This window comes from Aspergillus nidulans, chromosome VI (genome assembly GCF_000011425.1).
Source record: "Aspergillus nidulans FGSC A4 chromosome VI".
Taxonomy (NCBI): Eukaryota; Fungi; Ascomycota; class Eurotiomycetes; order Eurotiales; family Aspergillaceae; genus Aspergillus; species Aspergillus nidulans.
This window is the reverse complement of record NC_066262.1, coordinates 2,168,129-2,188,028: the sequence shown is the minus strand read 5'-3', so window position 1 is coordinate 2,188,028 and position 19,900 is coordinate 2,168,129. Positions and strand designations below refer to the sequence as shown.

Here is a 19,900-nt window from a genome sequence, read left to right as displayed (position 1 = left end):
GACAAAACCGAAGAGCTTGAAAGTCTAGGTAAGGTTGAGATAGAAAAGCTGGGGATTCTGATTATCGTTGGGACGAATGACGTAATAGACCCGCCCTACCCCACAGATACAGTCTATGGCTATATGGCATGACAGTCGCATGTTCCTTACCACTCCATTCTATACCGCGCTCGAGTGTTGGATCCGGCCTACTTTTGCTCCCTGATCTCAGCAGCTCCGTCAATATTTGGGCCACTGTAGCTTTCCACCGCCGCCAGCACCTCGGCATCTACACGCGGCCCAGTGAAGTGTTTGCGCCCATCGACAATCCATTGGAACGCCGATATAATCAGAACAATGCCGAAAGCTGCAACGCAGTAATCTGAGGTCCGGTCAGTAACTCAACTGCGCGTAGATACGGAAAACGTACTCATGTTGCTACCGGTCACAGGTAGTTCGGGGGGAAACAGGAAGAGTACGGTGGTCAATGATATATACGCGAGAGCGATCTACACCAGGTATACAGAGTTAGCGACTCATGGGTCTAATATAAGAAAGGGAAAGGGGGGGATATTGTTAATTTACCAGGTTAACCATCCAGCCGAGAGCCTGTGGCAAAACAAACGCTCTCTCGGGGATCATTTGCCTGCCCCTTAAGCAATTTATCGCAATCGGGATACCATATGCAACGTCAAGCATGACGACCGATGAAGAAGTAATGGCATTAAACGCACTATAAGGTGTTATTGCTAGCAAGATGTACCAGTCAAAGCACTTACCTTGATGAGCCGAGGAAAATGCAACCGAATACAATCACACAGAACATTGTCAGGTACAATCCATTAAGGGGCACCTGGAGTTTGGGGTGAACTCTGCTAAAGAAAGGTGAAGCCGGCAGTCCTCCATCTCTGTTTTTGGCCGTTAGTGCGACGCCAGCGATTCTGTCGAAAACTCTTGGCTCACCTCGCAAACGCATATACCATGCGGCTGCTTGTCGTCATGATCGTGGTGGCCGCAAAAACAGTGCAAACCAGCGGAAACCTGCAAGATCTCGTTAGCATCAACCTTGAACTTCATAGGGGTCGAATGATGAACTCACATAAGAAGACAGATCGATCCCGCGTTGCTATTAGTAGCATCATGGAAAATCTGCAACAGAGGTGTCGCAGCAGACTCGATGACCAGGTTGATATCTCCTGCAACAAAAAGCAGCACAATGAGAAAGATCAGGCCGGTGGTGATACCGATACAGACGCATCCAATCATGATTCTGGGCCCGAGTACTGTGGGATTTGGAATTTCTGGAACTTGATTATTATACGAAGCCTCTGATGATCTTTCCTTCTCTTTGCTTACCTTCGATCATATGCGCAACACCATCCTGAGCAACCGTCAGTCAAGGAGTTGAGTCAAACTTAGGGGTCACATACGAAACCTGTGAGACCGAAGCCACCTTGCAGCAGCTGTCATGGGGTTAGCGATCATGCTCAGCTTTGCGGATGCAGTGGAGGCTCACGCCAAGCAGCCAAGCAACGCCGTCAGGCCCTGCTTTATATGAGCTTCACTTCAACGACAAGGAAGTAAGGGAGCCATACAGCCTGTCGTGTTGATGAATTCGCCGAATACGAACCTAGACATATCAGCTCCCGTCGTCCTAGCAGGGTGAATTGATTCGTACTTTCCAGAATTATAATCTGGCGACGCGCATGACAAGATTGTGATCGAGATAACAACGAATCCGGTCAGGGACCATATGACTACATTCATCAGTACTCCTAGAGCCTTACCAAGTAAGCCTTCGGATAGGCTAGAACATACAAGCACTCTTGGTGACCAGCGGGAGTCCCACGTTCATGAAAGCATTGATGGCGAATGCGATTATGTTAATTGCAATATAAATGAGGAACTGGTGCCAGCGCTGAAACTCAAACAGCTAGGACTCTGGATCAGAACCGAACGTCTCAAGCACAGCTGTTGTTACCATACCGGATAAACGAGGCCAATGATACCCCCAATAAGAGTGCTTGATAACAGTCCTCCGGTGGCAGTCAGAGCCAACTAAGAACCATCAGTATTATTTCACGAAATCGAAATTTCATTCGATTGAAGATTATACTAACCCAGCCAGCCACATTCGCCCAGCCTGTAACCCAGGATAACATTGGCATTTGTCGTTTCCAGGAGACTATAATGCTTTTTTAGCAAGAGCATTTTTGTGCAAGCTCAGGAAGCACTAACTAGCTGTATTGTTCAGAAACGTATCAGTAAGATCAATCATGATTAATCGCGTAGGTGTGGCAGAACGAACCTGCAACCCAATGGTATTGTCCGCCAGCCCTACTCAACCATTAGACTTTGTCTACCACTGCAAGCGGACCATGCACTCACGTAGGCCAGGCCGAAAGGAATTCCGCGAGCGATGCGGCAGTACAAATATTGCAAACGCCAGCAGTAACCAAGCCTTGCAAAACCGGTCAATCACAGAGCACGTATGCGTTACAATCCTTGAGCCTACCCCAAACAACACTGGTGCAGCCTCCAGACGGAAGACTGAGGTTCAAACTAGTTGATAGAGCAGTCCATGACTGCAGATTGTGAGTGCCCCATCCATTGCTCAAGTCCTGGTTCGGTCACCATCTATGTGGGCAACATACGTTTAAAATAGCAAAGGCTAGACCCAGCATCGACCTAAATTGGTTGACAATATTGGTTAGCAAACATTAAGAATCCAGAAGTAGGGCCACGGAAGGTGAATACCTACAACATAGAGAAATTCCGCTTCAGCTCGGCTTTATGCCCAAGGGCAGCCAGCTGAATATCATCGGCCGCTGGAATGTCTTTCATGGTATACGTGAATGTGATATGCTTCTGCGTGCCAGTATAACCAACGAGTCAACAAGGCAAATGGATGCAAGAAACGATTCACAAGAGAGCGTTGGAACAAATGACTTGAAATAGCAGGCAGCGTTCCCAGGACTCGCGTGTTTCGCCCCCATTGCTTATCAACATGCTGGGCCACCCATATTGCGGGGGAAGCTGAACTGTTACATAATGAGGCAAGATGAGGGAATTTGATAACAATCGATCATCACTGGGGATGAGACGGAGTGGAGACTTGATAGACAGCAGAGTGACAATGAACAAGCTCATGCCAATTAACGCTAAATCAACGGGTGAAGGTGATTTGTCCTTGGCGCCGAGATTTATAGACTAGGAGGTGATAGCCAGTCGGAGGAGAGGCGAGTCCGATCGGCGCTGGGGCTGTTCCTCGATACCCCGGTTCGCGTTCCTTAACTGGAAGAGAAGGGCCTTGCGAAGTTACCATGGGATAAGCGGCGCATTGCTTGAAGGAAGAAGCATTTCCGATAAAACCTTATTAACAGTGATACAATGATGGGATCATAAAGAAATCTCGATTGGAGTAATAATTCTACGCTTCATTAGAACGCAAAGCAAGCATTTGAACTCCCATTCAGAGCACTATCACTCTGTATCTTAGGTGTACTTCCGTAACTGTGAAATTGTTAGTATCCCGGCGGAGGATATACTTTGACCAGACTTACATCAAGCGTCAGAGATTTGCTGCTATTTTCTACCTGGTCTCGGTAAATACCGACCAATGCCTCACTGTTCTGGAACAGCCCGTTCTTCAAACTAATGACGATGAACTGCATTCCAGGGGCCGCATGGTCGTAAATATAGTTTGCAATCCGAGCAACGTTGGTATTGTCGAGCGCAGCATCGACCTCGTCCAGGACGAAGAAAGGCGACGGCTGGTATGAATGGATGGCGAAGAGAAGAGCCAGAGCGGCCATAGTCTTTTCACCGCCTGACAGGTGCTCCATGTCTCGAAAACGTTTGAGTGGAGGCATAGCGTGATACTTGATGCCGTCCAGGTATGGCTCGTCGGAGTCTTCGATGTCCAGGTAACTATTCGGGTTAGATTGGAATCTCAAACGAGTTTTGGTCAAAACCTACGCTTGTCCTCCCAAGGGGTAGTTTGAGCTCCGGGTCAATTCTCTATAGATAGGCCCAATCTGCTCAGAAATGTGCGAGAAGGCCTTGTTGAAGAGCTCCGAGCGTCGACGCATGACCTCTTCGAAGTCATCTTTAGCCTTTCGAGCACGCTTTCGTGCTTGCTCAAAGTCCTTTTCTGTAGCTCGAAGTTTGTTCTCTACGCTCTCGAGGCGCTCCAGTGCACGCGTGTTGGGAGCCATTTTGTCAAGCTCGCTATTAAGAGTACGAACTTTCTCCAGCAGTTCTTCCTCGAGTTTCTCATCGGAATCCTAGTCTGTCAGATCCACTTGCCCACCCCGCATCAAAGTCGATGTTGGAAAAAGGCTTACCTCCTTAAGGGTATCGCCGAGAGAATCAAAGTCCACCTCAATGCCGTAGTCCTGCACGCTGAAGCCGCCGTTCGCCTGTGTGTCCTCGTCCACGTCCATTGCGTCGGGATCGGCTCCCTGGACAAGCTCGTCAATTGGAAGTTGATCAAGCGGGTTGGATTCCTCAGTCAGTGGAATGTCGATATCCTCGAGCTTGCACCGCCGGAGTAGAGCATATCGACTAGACGAGTTGCGTTGAATCTCTGTTTCCAGGCCGTTAATGAATCTCAGAGTGGATTCCACCTCCTTGCTGCGTTTCTGAAGTTCTCTACGGTGATGAGCCAAATTTTCAGCGGACTGTCCATACTTCTCCTTCTGCTCCTCAAGCTTTTCGCGCAAAATATCGAGTTCGGCATTAAGCTCATCAAGCTTATTCCGTACTCTCTCCTGCTCGGACTCAAGTTCCCCAATCATATTTGCATCACGCTGGTGTTGAGCCTGCAGACTGGCAATGCGGTCGGTAGTAGCCTGCAGCCGCTGTTGCTCGAAGCTGAGCTGATTCTCAATCCTACTCTTCTGGGTTGTGAACTCAAGCTTCTTCTGTGCAGCCTCCTCGTGTAGGGAACCTTGTTGCACTTCGTACTCCCGGATATTGCTGTAACCAAGACGTTTACAGAATTTTCTATAGATCTCATCTTCAACACCACTGACAGCGTCTTGAGAAGTAGCGATGGCCTCATCGAGCTCATCGAGTACTTCTTGCTTTTCAGTGTACTTTGGCCGGAGATCCTCGAGCTGCCTCTTGACAAAGTCCAATTCGGTATATTTATCCTTCAGGTTTCGTTCAAGGGCTTTGAGTTCCTCACGAGCGTATGCAAGTCGTTGCTCCAGACCAACCAATTCACCCTGCAGAGTTTCCTCCTCGGTTCCTCGACGGTGACCCTTAGGTAGGTTGGCTAGGTCTGCCATGATCTTGTCCTTTAGCTTGAAGAGGCTCTCTACCTCCGAGTCTTCCCAACGCTTGGAGTTTTGCTGTGGACCGCGGCCACCGGTCATCAAGCCCCCCTTGTGGATCACGGTTCCGTCCAGAGTGACAGCCTTTGCATCCACGTGTCTCTCGTAGCACAGGTACTTGGCAGTTGCCAGATCATCGCATACGATAGCATTGCCACAAGCATAAGTAATAGCTCTTGCCACGGAATCGTCGTAGTCCACTGTTTCAATTGCAGGACGCATGGCGCGATGCATACCCTTCAGGTTAGAGTTCAGAGCTTTAACCTGAATAGTCTCTAGAGGAATGAAGGTAGCCTGGCCGGCCCTCTGATCACGAAGGTGTTGAATGCACTCTTTGGCAGTCTTCTCGTTGTCCACAACAATAGCGTCAAAATGACGGCCCAGAACAGTACTAACGGCGTCGGCATATTTTTTCTGTTTGGGCTTGCACAGATCACTAACACGCCCTTTGACACCAGGAAAGATCCGCTTGAGGGTTGAGATCAGCTCTTTCGCTCGGATCTCTCGCTCTGTCTGCTTTTTGCCGTCGTCTGCTTCAAGGAGCTTTTTCAAAACAACTTGAAGTTTCTCTTCGTACTCTGTTCGCATTTGGGAAACGCGCAGTCGCTCTGAGCTGATCGCATTGAGTTCTTTCTTCTTCTTCTCAATTTCCTTCGAGGTTGTTTTGACGGTCTCATTAGCAGCCGCCTTGCGTTCGCTCAAGGCCTTCGTGTCGGTTTCCAATGTTTGGAGTTGCCATTGAGTGCTGTCAAATTTGCTCTTCAAGCTGTTGTATGCTTCTGCGTCGGTCTTCCTCTGGCGTTTGAGATTGTCCAGCTTCAGTTGTTCCGCAGAGGAACGTTTGTTGACTTCTTCCTTGAGTTTATGGTATTCCTGTTGATCAGCTTGGCTGAGCTGGCCACCTTGCTTGCTCAGGGCCTTTTGCCAATCCGCCTCCCATTGAGCTTGCGCCTTCTCAACGACCTTGAGATTCTTTTGTAGCTGCTTTATGCTAGCCGACTGCGTATCGCGTTCTTTTCCAATTTCCGCGATGCGAGAACTGTATCTTTCGACCTTCCGCTTAGTTATGTCAACCTTTTCATCGATTGGGACAAGGGCATTGGTAGCTTCTTCGATTTCCTTTTCCTTTTTCACGATGTTCTTCTCCGCGGTTGCAACATCACGACCAACTCTGGCGTGAGACTTCTTCGCGTCCTCGACATTTCGCTCATACTTCTCTACACCGCGGCGGTATTCTTTCAGCTCATCCTGGTACTTTTGAATCTCCGCGCTCGAGTCGTCAATCATACGTTGGAAGTGGAAAAGCTTCCATAAGATATGCGTGATGATGGCCTGATCGCGTTCCTCCGCTTTTCTCGCGTAGTTCTCAGCCTCCCGCTTCTGCTCCTGATATTGCTTGATCTCCGAGTTAATCGCACGGCGGCGGTTGAGCTGGAGAGTCTGTTGCTCCGCAGATTCCTCAGCCTCGGCCTTAAGTCGCTCGTACTCCGCTTTATACTCCAAGCTTCCTGAAATCTGCTCGATCAGGCGTGTAAGGTCCTTTGGAGATTGAGAGGCAATCGCTTCCACATCACCCTGGAAAACAAGAAAGTTTCGAGCTTTGATGAGAATATTTTCCGCCTCCAGCGCCTCGTTGTACTGCTGCGCAGTTACCACACGATTGTTGATCCGGTACTCGCTTACTCCCTGACTGGTAATGGAGCGCCTCCATTGCTGTTCTTCTCCCGCATCATCTTCGTAGACAGCCATAACCCACGCGGTCCTCGGATCGTTTGTTCCGCTAGCATCCTGCGACGGTTCCACGTCGTACTCATTCTGTGTCGGCTCGACCCCTTCCGTTTCCCTGTCGACGGCGTTTCCGTCCGCGTCGACTTTTGATGTGCGCAAGACGCGACCTCGATAGATAAGGTCGCGCAGGTTCGTCGATCGAAGGTGGGAAGACTTGATTCCTAATACGAATGAAATCGCATCCATCCTTAAGATGGTCAGCGCAAAAGAATCCCACGCAAAATTGAGGCTCAGGGAACGCACGAATTGGACTTTCCTGACCCGTTGGGTCCAATGATTGATGTGAAGTAGGCATCGCCGAAAAGAAGCGTATGATGGCCCTTGTATGATTTGAAATCTGCGAGTTGCTGGTTAGTTGTCCGCGATTGTGACTTTGTTCGCAGTGTTCGCAACGGTACCACATACTGTAAAGCTCAAGGCGAATCAGTTTCCCCATCTTGCCACTACGCAGTCGCTCTCCGTAGCGACTGAGAGCACGACAGCGCTTGGATTATATCTTCCAGGAAAACGCAAGGCGGTGATGCGGAGTGTTGTTGAGGGGGGTTCCGCGGCCATCGCGTTGGAGCGATCTTCCACGCGTTTTGGTCACATGACTGTTCAATCTATAGGAAGTCAACCACTTCTCCGGTCCAGTTCTCTGAGTGTTGCTTTTGTTTGAAACCGACTACATTCCGGTTTCATGTTCCTGCAACATTACTGTTCAATTTGGAGCCTTCTTGGTGTGTCCAGCAAGCCTTCCGCGACATGTATATACTTCAGATGACTCTGGATACAGCCGTCGGCAACCCCAATTTACAGGTTCTAGAGAACTTGCAAGGATAAGCATTGTTATATATACGAGATGACCGAGATACTGTACAGAAAATAAGATCCTAACAAATACCCTCTAATGACGCTTGAAAGAAGACTAGTTGGTACAAGATAACTGACGGAAGTAGGCAGGTTGAGAACTTCAAGCAGTAGAGCGCCTCGTTGGCACAGGATTTCCGACGACTGGTAGAAAGTCCTCTGAAACATAACCAGCTCGATCCATCCGAAACGTACCCTTCTGGCCGTCGACCTCCAAGAGGATGAAGTCTTCCTGGGTGAATATTTGCCGGATGGAACGGAAGACCCCATAAAGAAGCATACTTAGCTTCTGCCCTGGTGCTTTGAAAAAGCTAACATGTTCTGAGCTTGATTGAACATGCGCAGGGGTTTGTCCTCCATGCTGTTCGACAAAGACAGCCAAACGACGTGAGAAAACAATCCGGTTTGGTAGCACATCGAATTCGAAAGGTTTCCGGAATGGGACCATACTTCGTACTGTAAAGCGTAGGTGCGCCTGATTATTGGAGCTGACTGCCTTAACAGTTCTGATCAATTTTCCGGTCCTTGTAAGAAAGAGCGTTCCCATGACGCTCATTGCGACGCAGACTCCCCCAGTCAAAGCTTGCTGCCACATTGGTAACTTTACCACAGGATCCCGAATGGTCGCGTTCGAGTTGTAGACCGCATACGCGAAACAGAAAATAGCGCTTGCGTATGCACCGAGGACATAGCTTCGATGCGGCGGGGCCTTGTATAGTACTAATTCACCTTCTTTGGCTACTTTCCGTTCTAGTTTTGCAAAGCCCATTGGTCGCCGTCCGGCAAATTTCAAGCCCTCATTCGACTGAGACGAGCTTCTAGACTGTAGCGGAGACTCTGGTTTTTGATATGGTACTTGTTTGACCTTGCTGGCCGCTTTCGTTCGAGTGACGCTAGAAGAGAATTGCCTGCAGGCCGCTATAGGCAAGGACGAGCTCGATGATAACGAAGGCTTCGGGCATGGCTGCACAAGCACCCGTAATGTTAATGGTCTGGCAAACATTCTGCTCCCTACGGTCTTTAAACATTAGCCAGTAGTTCGCAATATCAATTCACGAAAATAGCTCAATACACAGCAAGCTGCCAAATATGCCCCGGCGGTGCATATTGACTGATGTGTACGGAGGGATGAAGCAACTAACCCAATAACGAAAGAAACCGAGCTGGGAAGAGCTCAATGGCTTTCGTTTTGCGACGGTTGAATCGGGGCTGTTCCGGCAGAAAAATGTTCCTGTCCCGGCCGCCGGTGAGACCAAATCAGGACCTCAACAACCTCAACATCTCTAGCTTGACGACAGGCGCAAGCATTACAATCAACAATCGCGGATCACGAGGCTTATCGGCGCTTTTCGTCCCTCAGCTTCTGTGGGTGATTTGTTGTCGGGATCTCTCTGAATCCTTGACACCGTCCGTGCTTCACCCGCCGATCTCGACAACTCTTCATCCCAAAACGGACTGCGGCGAGAGGACGCAGTTTGTATACAGCAATGGCCTCCAACTACTCAGCTCGACAGTTCTCGGCCATGCTGCGTAAGAGCCAGCCTCGGGTCGTCGCCTACAGCACGCGACGTGAGTATTATTTTTTTAAGAAGCTTGAGCAACCCAAAGCTTTCAGTTTAGATTGATCAACAATGCTAACTTGCTAAATGTCTTCCTTAGGCCTCGCTTCCACCTCCGCTCCTCAGACTCATAACCCTGCTTACCCTCTTTATCCTTCTGTTATCTCACTCCTCCACCAAAAGGGCATTCCAGAGTCCGAAGTTTCCAAAATCCCCGCTTCCGGCCCCAAAGGCCGACTTCTTAAGGGCGATGTCCTCGCCTACCTCGGCCTCATTCCGTCAGACTATCCCGCTTCGCAAGCAGCGCGGATTGAGAAGCTCGCTCACCTCGATCTAAGCAACATCAAGATCGCTCCTCCTCCAGCACCACCAGCACCAGAGTCGGCACCGGCAGCCGAAGAGCCAGTCGTTAAAACGCCTCCTACAATATCGGTCGCGGTTTCGATCTCCTTGGCTACTGTTCTCCGTGCTCAGAAAAAGCTTCAGAAGTCTGTTGGTGTGACAATTCCTCTATCCACCTTCGTCGCCCGGGCCGCTGACCTGGCCAACGACGATCTTCCTCGGTCACCGTACGCTAAGCAATCCGCCGACGAAATTTTCGACGAGCTTCTGGGTGCGGAGCCCGTCAAAGTCTCGCGCGGTGAATACATCCCTGAGCTCAACGCCGTTGACGTTACTCCCGAGGTGCGAGCTGGTCATACGGCGAAGGAAGATCTCATCGATTTCCTTAGCGGTTCCAAAACGACAAAGCGCAGTCCACCTGCAGCCGCGATCGATTCATTTGAACCTGAACAAGCTTTGAATGTTTTCAGCTTGACTGTCCCGGTGGGCGAGGAGAAGCGAGCCCGAACCTTCCTGGAGCGCGTCAAGACTCTCCTGACCGTTGAACCAGCCCGGCTGGTTATATAGACTATTCTCACTTCTCATAATTTTTTTTGACCTTGTAACAATCGAAGTAGCGACAAAGAAGACATATTCGTTATGTTATTTAGCATTCAATATGGGATATCACTAGTTTACCTACCTGCAAGGAACCATCATTGCAACCCTTTTCTTTTTGTTTAACACAAATCCAACCAGTCCAATCTTTGAAAGACACGGGCACTTATAATAAGCGTAATCCCAGATTCAGTATGAAAGTATCTTAATGCAATCGATTACCCATACATCCGACCCGATCCATCCTAGTAACAATGTAGGCAATGCAACAAACTCGCCTTGAGAGTAACCGTAAGTTAAAGAAGACAACTAATTATCAAAATCCCGTGTCATCTCGTCATCAACGCAATGAAGCGGCCGGACGCGGGAAAACTACCTAGAGAATGAACGCAAAGATATGACGACAAAGAACAACCTCAAGCTAACCTTGAGCAGCTAGTCGAGTTCCGGTGTAAAGGACAAAAGAGAAAAGCCGTTCATGAAACAACCAGCAGGCCCTGTTCTGTCCGCCAGAGCAACACCAATGGCGCATGTTTACGTCCAGTCCCGTAGCTGGAAAGCGAAAGGAAGATTTGAGGTAGTCTTGCATGCTACTAGACTCAAGTCTAGATAGCGAGCCAAGGAATAAAAAGCAGCAGAAGACGAGGGAGAAGGACAGCGGAGGATACAATGCCTGATTGATGCTGGATAATGCTGAACGCGCAAAGCATAGTAACATGAGACGAAGATCCGATGATATCAAGATTGCGCAGAATAACAACCACCTAGAAGCCGCCTGAAAAAAAGAAGAGCAAATGCTAGATGCCGAATTAGACCCCGTGATGCCGCCTCCCAAGTCCGTCCATGGAGGATCGCCCAACGCTGAGAAAGGAAACACTAACGCCAAACCAGCCGTAACGCCGCGTCTAATGCATGATGTAGAATCCAATGGGCCGTAAAAGATGCTGTGGCACCGAGTTCAATCAAGTCGTTACCGAATTGTACCCCATTCCGCTAATTTGCTGCCCTCGCGTCCGTGCTCCCTACCGGGACGTCTGTTGAATATCTTCCAGAACCGTAGGGTCTCGTCGCCGGCACCCGTTACCACTGTCTGGCCGTCGGGGCTCATGGCTAGATAGAGCACACGAAAAGTATGGCCCGTAAGCGACACAATCTGCTCCATACGAGGATACTTCCAGATGACAATTTGGTTCTGACTATAGCCATGCGTACTGATAATTTCATCAGAATTCTTCGACCATGCCAGGTTACAGACTTGGCTCCCGGTATCAACCTCCTTGATAAGAGAACCCGTCGCCGTGTTCCAAAACTTAATCGTTCGATCAGCAGTACCTCCCCCGGATGCGAGTAAGTGGTGTTGATGGGGTGACCATGTGATAGCCTTCACGGCCGCGGTATGGTCTGAGAAGCGATAAAGAGGGGTCTCGTTCAATTTGTCCCAAACCAGGAGCTTATTGTCGTTGCCCCCTGATGCCAGTTGACCATCTTCCGTGTTCCACCTGAGCCCACACACTTCCTGCTTATGACCAGAAAGTCGACGAAGATACTGGTCAGGAGACCGCACGTCACGATGAAAAATATGCCGATCCCGAGAGCCGGATGTCAGAATATGATCGTTCCAAGCCAACGCCCCTACGCGATTGGTGTGCCCAATCATGGTCCGTAGGCGGCGACAGCGCTCTGCATCCCATATTTGCACCATACCTTTCCCCGTACCAATTGAAAGGTGCGTACCCTAGATGTTTATCAACATAAGCTCCCAGACATTCATAAGACGTCGGCTTACCCTTTGTATCCAACTGACGCTCGTGACTGTGTCATCCTTAAGCTCACACAATTTCGTAACCCTCCCAGTTTGTGAGTTCCACATGTACACCGAGTTTCCTAAGCCAACGCCTAGAACATTACTACTCCCCCAATCAACCAAATTCAGGTAAAAATCGTCCTGCAAGTCTGGGGCATCGAGAACCTTGTAGGGTACTTTGTTCACGTAGCGCGGCTGTTTGCGAGGCGTCTCAAGTATCCGTTGGCTGTCATAACGGATGGGAGATAGGCTGTAGAGCTCTGAGCGAACGTTGAGATTTGGCCCATGTTGATTACGCGGGGTCTTGGATGGCGTGGGATGCGCCGATCCAGCGCGTGGAGAGGCGTAATTGAAGAGGTTTTTGTGAGGAGTGGAGGGAGTGATACTGGCAGGTGGAAGAGCGGAGACGACATGCGAAGGGGGTGTATGAGACCGGGTTTTGTCGTTAATACCGGATGAGCGAATCGTGTTAGAAGGAAGCGAATCCAAGTCAGCCTGAGGAACTGTATTTCCAAATAACTCGCTGCGCAGAACCCGTGAATACATTCTATTTGCTTCTTCCGCTAGAAAATATCAGCATGAGAAGCCAAAATCAATCATGGTGGGCATACTCTTTTGAAAATGAAGCTCTGAGTGTGGAGTTCGCTTTTTCGTTTTCGATGGTGTTGAAGGACATCCATCTTCATGAAGCAGACTGTAGGTAGCTTGGAGATCTTGACCTTCGCGGTTAGGAATGAATCTGTGGTGAAAATGATTGTTAGCAAAGGTATTCTACGACATTATCGACAGATTAGCAGCTTCGGAAGACAAAAATGTGCATACCTGTCACCGTAGACTCTCTGACGTTTCCGACTCGGGCTGGTCCCCGGTGTCCTTTCACGGGATCGTCCAGCGTCTTCGTATTCCCTCAGCGCCTTTGCCAGCGCGTTAGGATCAATTGGCCCTGAGACACTTCGGCTTGTGTGATGTACCCCAGTCGGCTCGGGGAAATAGAGGGTAGTTTTGGCTGGCATGCTTGGAGGGGTTCTTGAGCCCGGAGGAGAAACAATATGTGTTCCTGTTGACCTCAAAGCTCTCGCACTGCCGTAAATCGCGGGATTGCTTGAGGCTCTATTGCTCTCTGACATGATGGCGGTAGAGAAGAGGGTATGTCCTAAATGGTGGTCGATCGCAAGAAGGAGGGCAATGAAGCGAACGAATGCGACAGGTCTAAGGGTCGAACTGCAACCTCGCCAGCGCCAACGGGCGAATCAGATGCGTCTCCGGACAACTGTAAGGAAGAAGGATAACAGGAAGGTCGTGGACATTCGAGGGCGTGAGTTGGCAGTGCGGTTGGTAAATGCAGCAGCTGGGCTCACAGCTCCGCTCCGGACAATAATCGAATGGAGTGGTTGGAATCTAGGCGGAAGTGGGTTGAAGGAGTGACGAAGTACACTAGTAGACTGGGCGATAAGGATGTTGATGGCGGCAGTTCTCGCGCCAGACGCAGGGATAGATGGATCGAGTCGGACAGGTCGAGGAGGGCATCGGAGAGAGACCTGACCACGGTCTAGCGAGGATGATAGAGATACGCAGGTTCTCTTGCCCTCCTCTGCTCATTGACCGTTGGAAGGGGATTTCCCTTAAATCACGCGTCGGGGGCGCTAAACCTTTTCAGTACCCAGGGAGGCTGGCCTGGCTTGTTGATTGTTTTGACGCCTTTCTTTGTCACCTTTCTTATTGTATTTAATAATTATAAATAGGCAGGAGAGAAATAAACTGGATGAGACTACAAAGAAAAGCTGACTGAGGCGCTTCACGAGACAGCAATGTATTATGGGCTTCTGACCCAGATCAAAATGTTGTTGTTCAGCTGTTTATTCCTCAGGCCAACACGAATAACGTCTCCCCATCAACGCAACAACATCGCCTAGCTCTATCAGTGAGATCGAGGGGAGAGGAATCGCTCTGGGCCATTCAATTCAACCATAATCTGACAATATCACACGATATGGCTCGAGTCTGCCCAAACACGCTTTCGAGTGTTATTGACGCGAAGCGCCCAGCTGGTGATTGGGTGAGCGCGTCCCTTGAGCCTGGCGATGTTATTGTTGTTCTCCCTTCTTAATGCGGGTTCATTATGAGACTCGCGACTATCACGCATTCCAGCGCGCCCTGCAACGCGAAAACGCTCGGACCACCAGTCTCCTAGAATTCGAGGCACAAGCTCGAATTCTCCGCGCGTTCTATCACTGATGATCGTCTTGTTCCACGTTTTTTCTCTTTTCGTTCTTCGGCTTTCCGACCGTTGTCTCCAAGTCCTCGACCTGTAATCACCTAAGCGCGCTTTCTGCTATCACATGATTGGCCAGTGATATTGGGCTTGGTGGGCATGATTCGCTTCAAACTAGTAATTTGAAAGGGTTGCCTGTGTATCGACTACTACCTTGTTCTCTGGTATTGAATCTCTGATACTGGAGATTTCGCTAGGTAGTCCAACTTACCCTGCTTAGTCGTATGTCTGTAACGGTGTAAAATGCACTTGCACGGAAGAGCAACATTGAAATGGTCGGTGACTGACCGCCAATGATACATGATTATGGGGACCGCAGATCGTGAGCCATGGCAGCCGCCATCGACTCCACCTCCCACTCATTGAGCTTTGGTGTCCACTGTCCTCTTGTCTTCCACCTCAGCTTTCTCCCAAGGCACTCGTCCAACCATGACGTCTAATCTAACGAAGAATCTCAAACAGCCGGCCCTGGACTTCTTGTCCTTTGTCAATGCCTCTCCTACTCGTAGCGTCTCCCATCATTCCGCTACAAACCATACAGTCATTATCTAACGCGCAGCTGTTTAGCCTTTCACGCCGTCAATTCGGCCAGGAATCTCCTCGCAAATGCGGGTTTCCAAGAGATCAAGGTACTGATAGTATTCGTAACTCTAAAGTGTACCGACCGCTGACAATGTGGACAGGAGAAAGACTCGTGGGCTTCTACTTGCCGCCCTGGTGGAAAATATTACTTGACTCGCAACCAGTCAACTATAGTGGCTTTCGCAGTTGGCAAGAAATGGAAGGTGTGTTCTTGGAAGACAGGTAACACAAGGCTTACTGACGTGATCAGCCTGGAAATGCGATCGCCATGATCGGGGCTCACACGGACTCCCCCGTGCTGAGGATCAAGCCCGTTAGTAATAAACGTGGTGAAGGTTACATCCAAGTCGGCGTCGAGACTTACGGCGGCGGTATTTGGCATACTTGTGAGTAGAGGCCTGAGTTCCCATACATCTATGGTGCTAACTTATTTTTCTAGGGTTTGATCGTGATCTTGGAGTTGCAGGTCGCGCGATGGTTCGAACAGACGACGGTTCTATTGTCCAAAAACTTATCAAGATTGATCGACCAAGTAAGCTCATTCTGTCTATATTCCGCCTGTTCTAACGCTATTAGTTCTCCGCATTCCGACGTTGGCTATCCATCTGGAGCGCCAGGAGACCTTCTCTTTCAATAAGGAGACTCAACTGTTCCCTATCGCAGGCATGATTGCTGCGGAACTAAACCGTACTGGCCAAGCCGAGGGTGCCAGCGACAAGAGCAATACCGCTGCCGAGAGCGAGAATGCGGAATTCTCTCCCTTGAAAGCTATCACAGAGCGCCACCACCCGCATATTGTAGAGCTCATCGCTGCCGAGGCAGGTGTGGAGCCGGCCGATGTGCTTGATTTTGAAATGATTCTTTTCGATACGCAAAAGTCCTGCCTAGGCGGATTGATGGAGGAGTTTATTTTTTCTCCGCGTTTGGACAACCTTAACAGCTCCTTCTGTGCTACAGCTGGATTGATCGAGTCTGTAGCTGACGAGTCAGCCCTGGACGACGAATCCACCATCCGTCTTATCGCTCTATTTGACCACGAGGAAATTGGAAGCAGGACCGCACAGGGCGCCGATTCTAACGTCCTTCCCGGCATAATCCGCCGTCTGTCCGTCCTGCCCTCTACCGCTGGCGATGTCGATACATCGACCGCTTATGAACAGACTCTGTCCACTTCTTTCCTACTCTCGGCCGACATGGCCCACGCTGTTCACCCCAACTGGTCCGCCAAGTATGAAAATGACCACAGGCCTGAAATTAATAAGGGGCCAGTGATCAAGATCAATGCCAATGCACGCTATGCGACCAACTCCCCTGGTATTGTGCTTCTCCAGGAAGTCGCACGCAAGGCTGTAGAGACTGAAGGCGAAGGTGTCCCGCTACAACTCTTTGTCGTTCGTAACGATTCCAGCTGTGGAAGCACTATCGGACCTATGCTCTCTGCTGCTCTAGGGGCTCGGACCCTAGATTTAGGCAACCCTCAGCTAAGCATGCACAGTATCCGCGAGACGGGCGGGACGTACGATGTGGCGCACAGTATCCGACTCTTCAAGAGCTTCTTCCAACATTACGCCAGCACTTCTCAATCGATATTTGTGGATTAGATTCTATTACGAGGTAGTGCGAGGGCTAGTGAATCCCAAGATTTTCAAACATGCTCGATATTCCCCAGTAGCGATATAGTTAAGATGCCCAGTGTCGGACCGAGAAACTTCCGGCCCAGCGTCTCCTCATCTCGGCGTTGCTGCCTCCGCCATCGACTTCCCCCCTCAGCTTTGTCTCCACATCTTCTCTACCCCAAGACTTTGAACTGAACCAGGCAGCTTGGGACTGCAGTGACTGCACTTTACCAGCCGGCGCTTTCGACCGTTAACGCCTCGCCTGGTCCCTTTAACAATATCATAGATGCCATCAATGCCCGGATGACCCTCTATGACAACACCAGATGTCTTTCGAGATGCGGAATACATCGCTGACGTGTCCGGCATCCAATATGGCAGCATCACGGAGGCATCGCCGACGCTCCAGGACGACAGCCTGAGAAAGAAGCTCCAAACTGCCGCGAAACTCGCCTTCATCGATCGTCTACTCCGCGATCTCGACATCCTTATATACTGCGAGTTATCGGCACTTTATTACCTAGAGTGAGTGGCCTTCATCACTGGACATTCCCATATGAAATCCCAAGCTCAGTGAAGCTGACTTGTTTATCAGTTGCTCGATAGTACTCTTTGCCATCCGTGCCATTTCCCAACTGATCTTCTTCACTCCCAAAGCACCCCCGTTCGACCCCACGCGAAACCAACCTTTTGTCGGAGCCATCATTGCGAGCAATGTCTTCTGCATGATTTTTCACAAGTTTTTTAGTCAGTCAGAGGCCGGAGAAGCAACTAGAGATTATTTACATGGCGGGATTCTCATTGATTTTATTGGACAAAAGGCCCCTGTGCCGCTCTTCCGCCTTCTATGTCTTGACTTGCTCATTATGGTCCTCAACATTGTTATGCTGGGTCTCATAATTGAGCGGGTAAAGTTAGCGGAATTGAGGACTACCACCGCCGCTGTCTCTGCTACTGCTGCCGCGGACACAACCGCTCAAGCTGATTCTGCCCAAGCACAGGACCACGACCATGAGGAACGAGGTGTTCTTAGCCACGAGACTGAAGCCAGAGGAGAGTCAACCAATGCTGAAAACGAGCGTATAGAGCAAAGTTCCCATACTGCTCTATCATCCACTCACTCCCCTCCTCCAAGTGAAGAAGAGCTCGAACGCACCCGATTACTAGCCGACCCGTCCGAGAATGGGGGAAGTCACACCAATCATCAACATGCCCTAGACGCTTACTCCTCCGGCGGTGCCGTTATAGTGCGCTTGGGGTTGTGGAATGTTATTCGGGATCAATGGCGATACAGCCCCTCTGCGGTACGACGGTCAGCCACTTATGCGCCATCTCATCAAACGGCTGCGTTCTTGCGCGAGCGGTTCGGACTTCAGGTTGGGGCTGATGGGCGGTTGGAGAGAATCACGACAACATGACCATATGGGCTATTGTATTCTAGGTAGGAAGTAACGGTGTGAATATATTGTCCCTCAACCTATATTATTGAGGTTTGATTGGACGAACCATCTAGTGTCTAGTGAACTTGGGTAGTTATAATTGAGTAGTGAGGAGTACATATCGGCAAAAAAGGGAATCTCAAACCTCGAAGAACATTTAAAACATCGCCAGTAGGCAACACCAAGAAATGCAAACGTACAAATGCCACCGATGACCAAAGCACAGAAATCTAAGTATGCTTATTTTTAACGCCAAATATGCCCTTCATCATATAAGAACAAGACATCAAAATGCTGTAACCTAGACGGCCACCTCATTTTGAGAAGGCTGCGGAGCTGGCGTGGAAACGTCCACATCCGTTGCTGCTGGTTTCGACTCTGCCTTCGTCTCTGCTTTCATAGGTTTAGGGATGGAGTTTGTGCGGATGGGTCCAATTCCGCCTGTAGCAGGGGAGGTGTTTTTCGATCTTGAGACGCCGCCCGCGGCTCTAGCAGTATCGTTGTTCGCGATAGCATTTTCAACAGCCTTGCTCCTTGCCGTCGACTTATGTGCAATGCCGAGAATCTCGTCTACTTCCTGAGCAGCAGGCATTAGGTCATCGTGCTGCAGGATGGTGCAGAGGTCAGTGTAGCATTTAGCCTGCTTTGCTTCTCTGAACTCCTTGTCTTTGCCGGGTATGAGCATGTTGATGAGATATTTGGTGTTACCAAAGCGGTTTTCGCACTCGATACAGAGTTTGACGTACTCGTGGACTACCTCGCGCCAGGGAGCGAGACCGCCGTCTGCCTCAGACCGAAAGCAGGATGAGTTGGCTTCGGCGGCTGTCGCAATCATCGCGCCGTCTGCACCATATTCTTGCATGAGGGCGAGGGCTTCGTCGCGTGAAGTTACATCTCCGTTCATGATGCAGGCGACGCCAGCGTTGTGACATGTTGAGACAATCATACGGAGTTGGTCGCGAATTGCACGCTCGCGCGGCCGCATGGGTGTTGTTCGGCAGTGAATGGTAAGGCCCGTGATACCTGTGCGTACTAGCCTTGACACCAAGCTCTCCGTGAGCTCTGGAGTCTCGAGCAGACGTATTTTCACGGATATTCCAATCTGATACGGTTCGCCAACTTCCTTGACTAAAGCCTCAAGGATGGACACCAGCTTGTCCGGAGTACGTAGCAGTGCGGCTCCCATTCCACCACTTGTGCTGAACGGCTTTGGACACCCCGAGTTCACGTCAATTCCATTCACATCAGCTGCGACCAGCTTGCCAGCTTGAACGGCTAATTCCGGGTTAGCCGTACCCATCTGGAATATAAGCTTTCCCTTCTCCCGTGCCGGATCAAGGCGATATATGACGGATTCTTTGGCATCGTCTTTGTTGACGCTATTCGAGGGCATACGAGTAAATTCGATGCAGCCATTGCGGGGGTTAACACGACGAGTAGTACCGATCATTGCTCTGTCAATCGTTTCAGGACCCCAGCAGAGATCGGCACCATACTTGAGAGCTAGAAGACGGGATGGCAGCTCGCCGGAGCGCACCATCGGTGCAAGCACGACCTTGCCACGGTAGTCGACGCCGTTGGCGGGGATGGGAACTCGTTTCGGGCAGGAAGTCATCGCGGCGCGGAAGAGTTTAAGCATAGCATTTGAACCAAGATAGTGTGAGCAGCTGCGCGTTGGCCAGCCTAATCTGCAAACGAGACACGGCTAATAGAAGGCAAGAAATATGAATAACG

At 50.0% G+C, this 19,900-nt stretch overlaps 7 protein-coding genes across 7 annotated transcripts, besides 1 other annotated feature; 3 read left to right on the top strand and 4 right to left on the bottom strand.

Moving 5' to 3' along the window:
• Positions 1-19,900: part of a sequence feature (contig 1.51 915..1114266(-1)) that runs on past both edges of the window.
• ANIA_02962 (GABA permease GabA) lies at positions 189-2,823 on the bottom strand (the record flags this gene model as incomplete). The annotated part of the gene is made up of 19 exons (XM_655474.1): positions 189-361; positions 410-488; positions 565-712; positions 759-887; positions 943-1,020; positions 1,079-1,280; positions 1,336-1,360; positions 1,410-1,442; positions 1,496-1,524; positions 1,575-1,609; positions 1,658-1,736; positions 1,798-1,912; positions 1,966-2,037; positions 2,100-2,172; positions 2,284-2,316; positions 2,368-2,440; positions 2,495-2,564; positions 2,634-2,667; positions 2,741-2,823. The coding sequence occupies 19 exons, from the start codon at positions 2,821-2,823 to the stop codon at positions 189-191; spliced, it is 1,563 nt and encodes a 520-aa protein (XP_660566.1).
• ANIA_02963 (cohesin subunit SMC1) lies at positions 3,451-7,631 on the bottom strand. The gene is made up of 6 exons (XM_655475.2): positions 7,512-7,631; positions 7,350-7,443; positions 4,326-7,293; positions 3,958-4,265; positions 3,543-3,909; positions 3,451-3,492 (listed from the first exon to the last, which is right to left on the bottom strand). Exons 1-6 carry the CDS (start codon positions 7,540-7,542, stop codon positions 3,475-3,477), a joined length of 3,786 nt encoding a protein of 1,261 aa, XP_660567.1. The 5' UTR covers positions 7,543-7,631; the 3' UTR covers positions 3,451-3,474.
• Positions 9,270-10,552, top strand: pdx1 (protein pdhX). Its single transcript, XM_655476.2, has 2 exons — positions 9,270-9,524; positions 9,615-10,552. Exons 1-2 carry the CDS (start codon positions 9,443-9,445, stop codon positions 10,421-10,423), a joined length of 891 nt encoding a protein of 296 aa, XP_660568.1. The 5' UTR covers positions 9,270-9,442; the 3' UTR covers positions 10,424-10,552.
• ANIA_02965 (protein cdhA) lies at positions 11,424-13,384 on the bottom strand (the record flags this gene model as incomplete). The annotated part of the gene is made up of 4 exons (XM_655477.1): positions 11,424-12,188; positions 12,240-12,820; positions 12,869-12,996; positions 13,080-13,384. The coding sequence occupies 4 exons, from the start codon at positions 13,382-13,384 to the stop codon at positions 11,424-11,426; spliced, it is 1,779 nt and encodes a 592-aa protein (XP_660569.1).
• On the top strand, positions 14,959-16,764 carry ANIA_10351 (M18 family aminopeptidase; the record flags this gene model as incomplete). Its single annotated transcript, XM_050612577.1, has 6 exons — positions 14,959-15,034; positions 15,097-15,158; positions 15,213-15,314; positions 15,362-15,497; positions 15,551-15,643; positions 15,688-16,764. 6 exons carry the CDS (start codon positions 14,959-14,961, stop codon positions 16,710-16,712), a joined length of 1,494 nt encoding a protein of 497 aa, XP_050468486.1. The 3' UTR covers positions 16,713-16,764.
• ANIA_10363 (DSC4 family protein) lies at positions 17,041-18,216 on the top strand (the record flags this gene model as incomplete). Its single annotated transcript, XM_050612576.1, has 2 exons — positions 17,041-17,252; positions 17,323-18,216. 2 exons carry the CDS (start codon positions 17,041-17,043, stop codon positions 18,143-18,145), a joined length of 1,035 nt encoding a protein of 344 aa, XP_050468485.1. The 3' UTR covers positions 18,146-18,216.
• Positions 18,468-19,781, bottom strand: ANIA_02967 (tRNA-dihydrouridine(20) synthase (NAD(+)); the record flags this gene model as incomplete). The annotated part of the gene is made up of 1 exon (XM_655479.1): positions 18,468-19,781. The coding sequence occupies one exon, from the start codon at positions 19,779-19,781 to the stop codon at positions 18,468-18,470; it is 1,314 nt and encodes a 437-aa protein (XP_660571.1).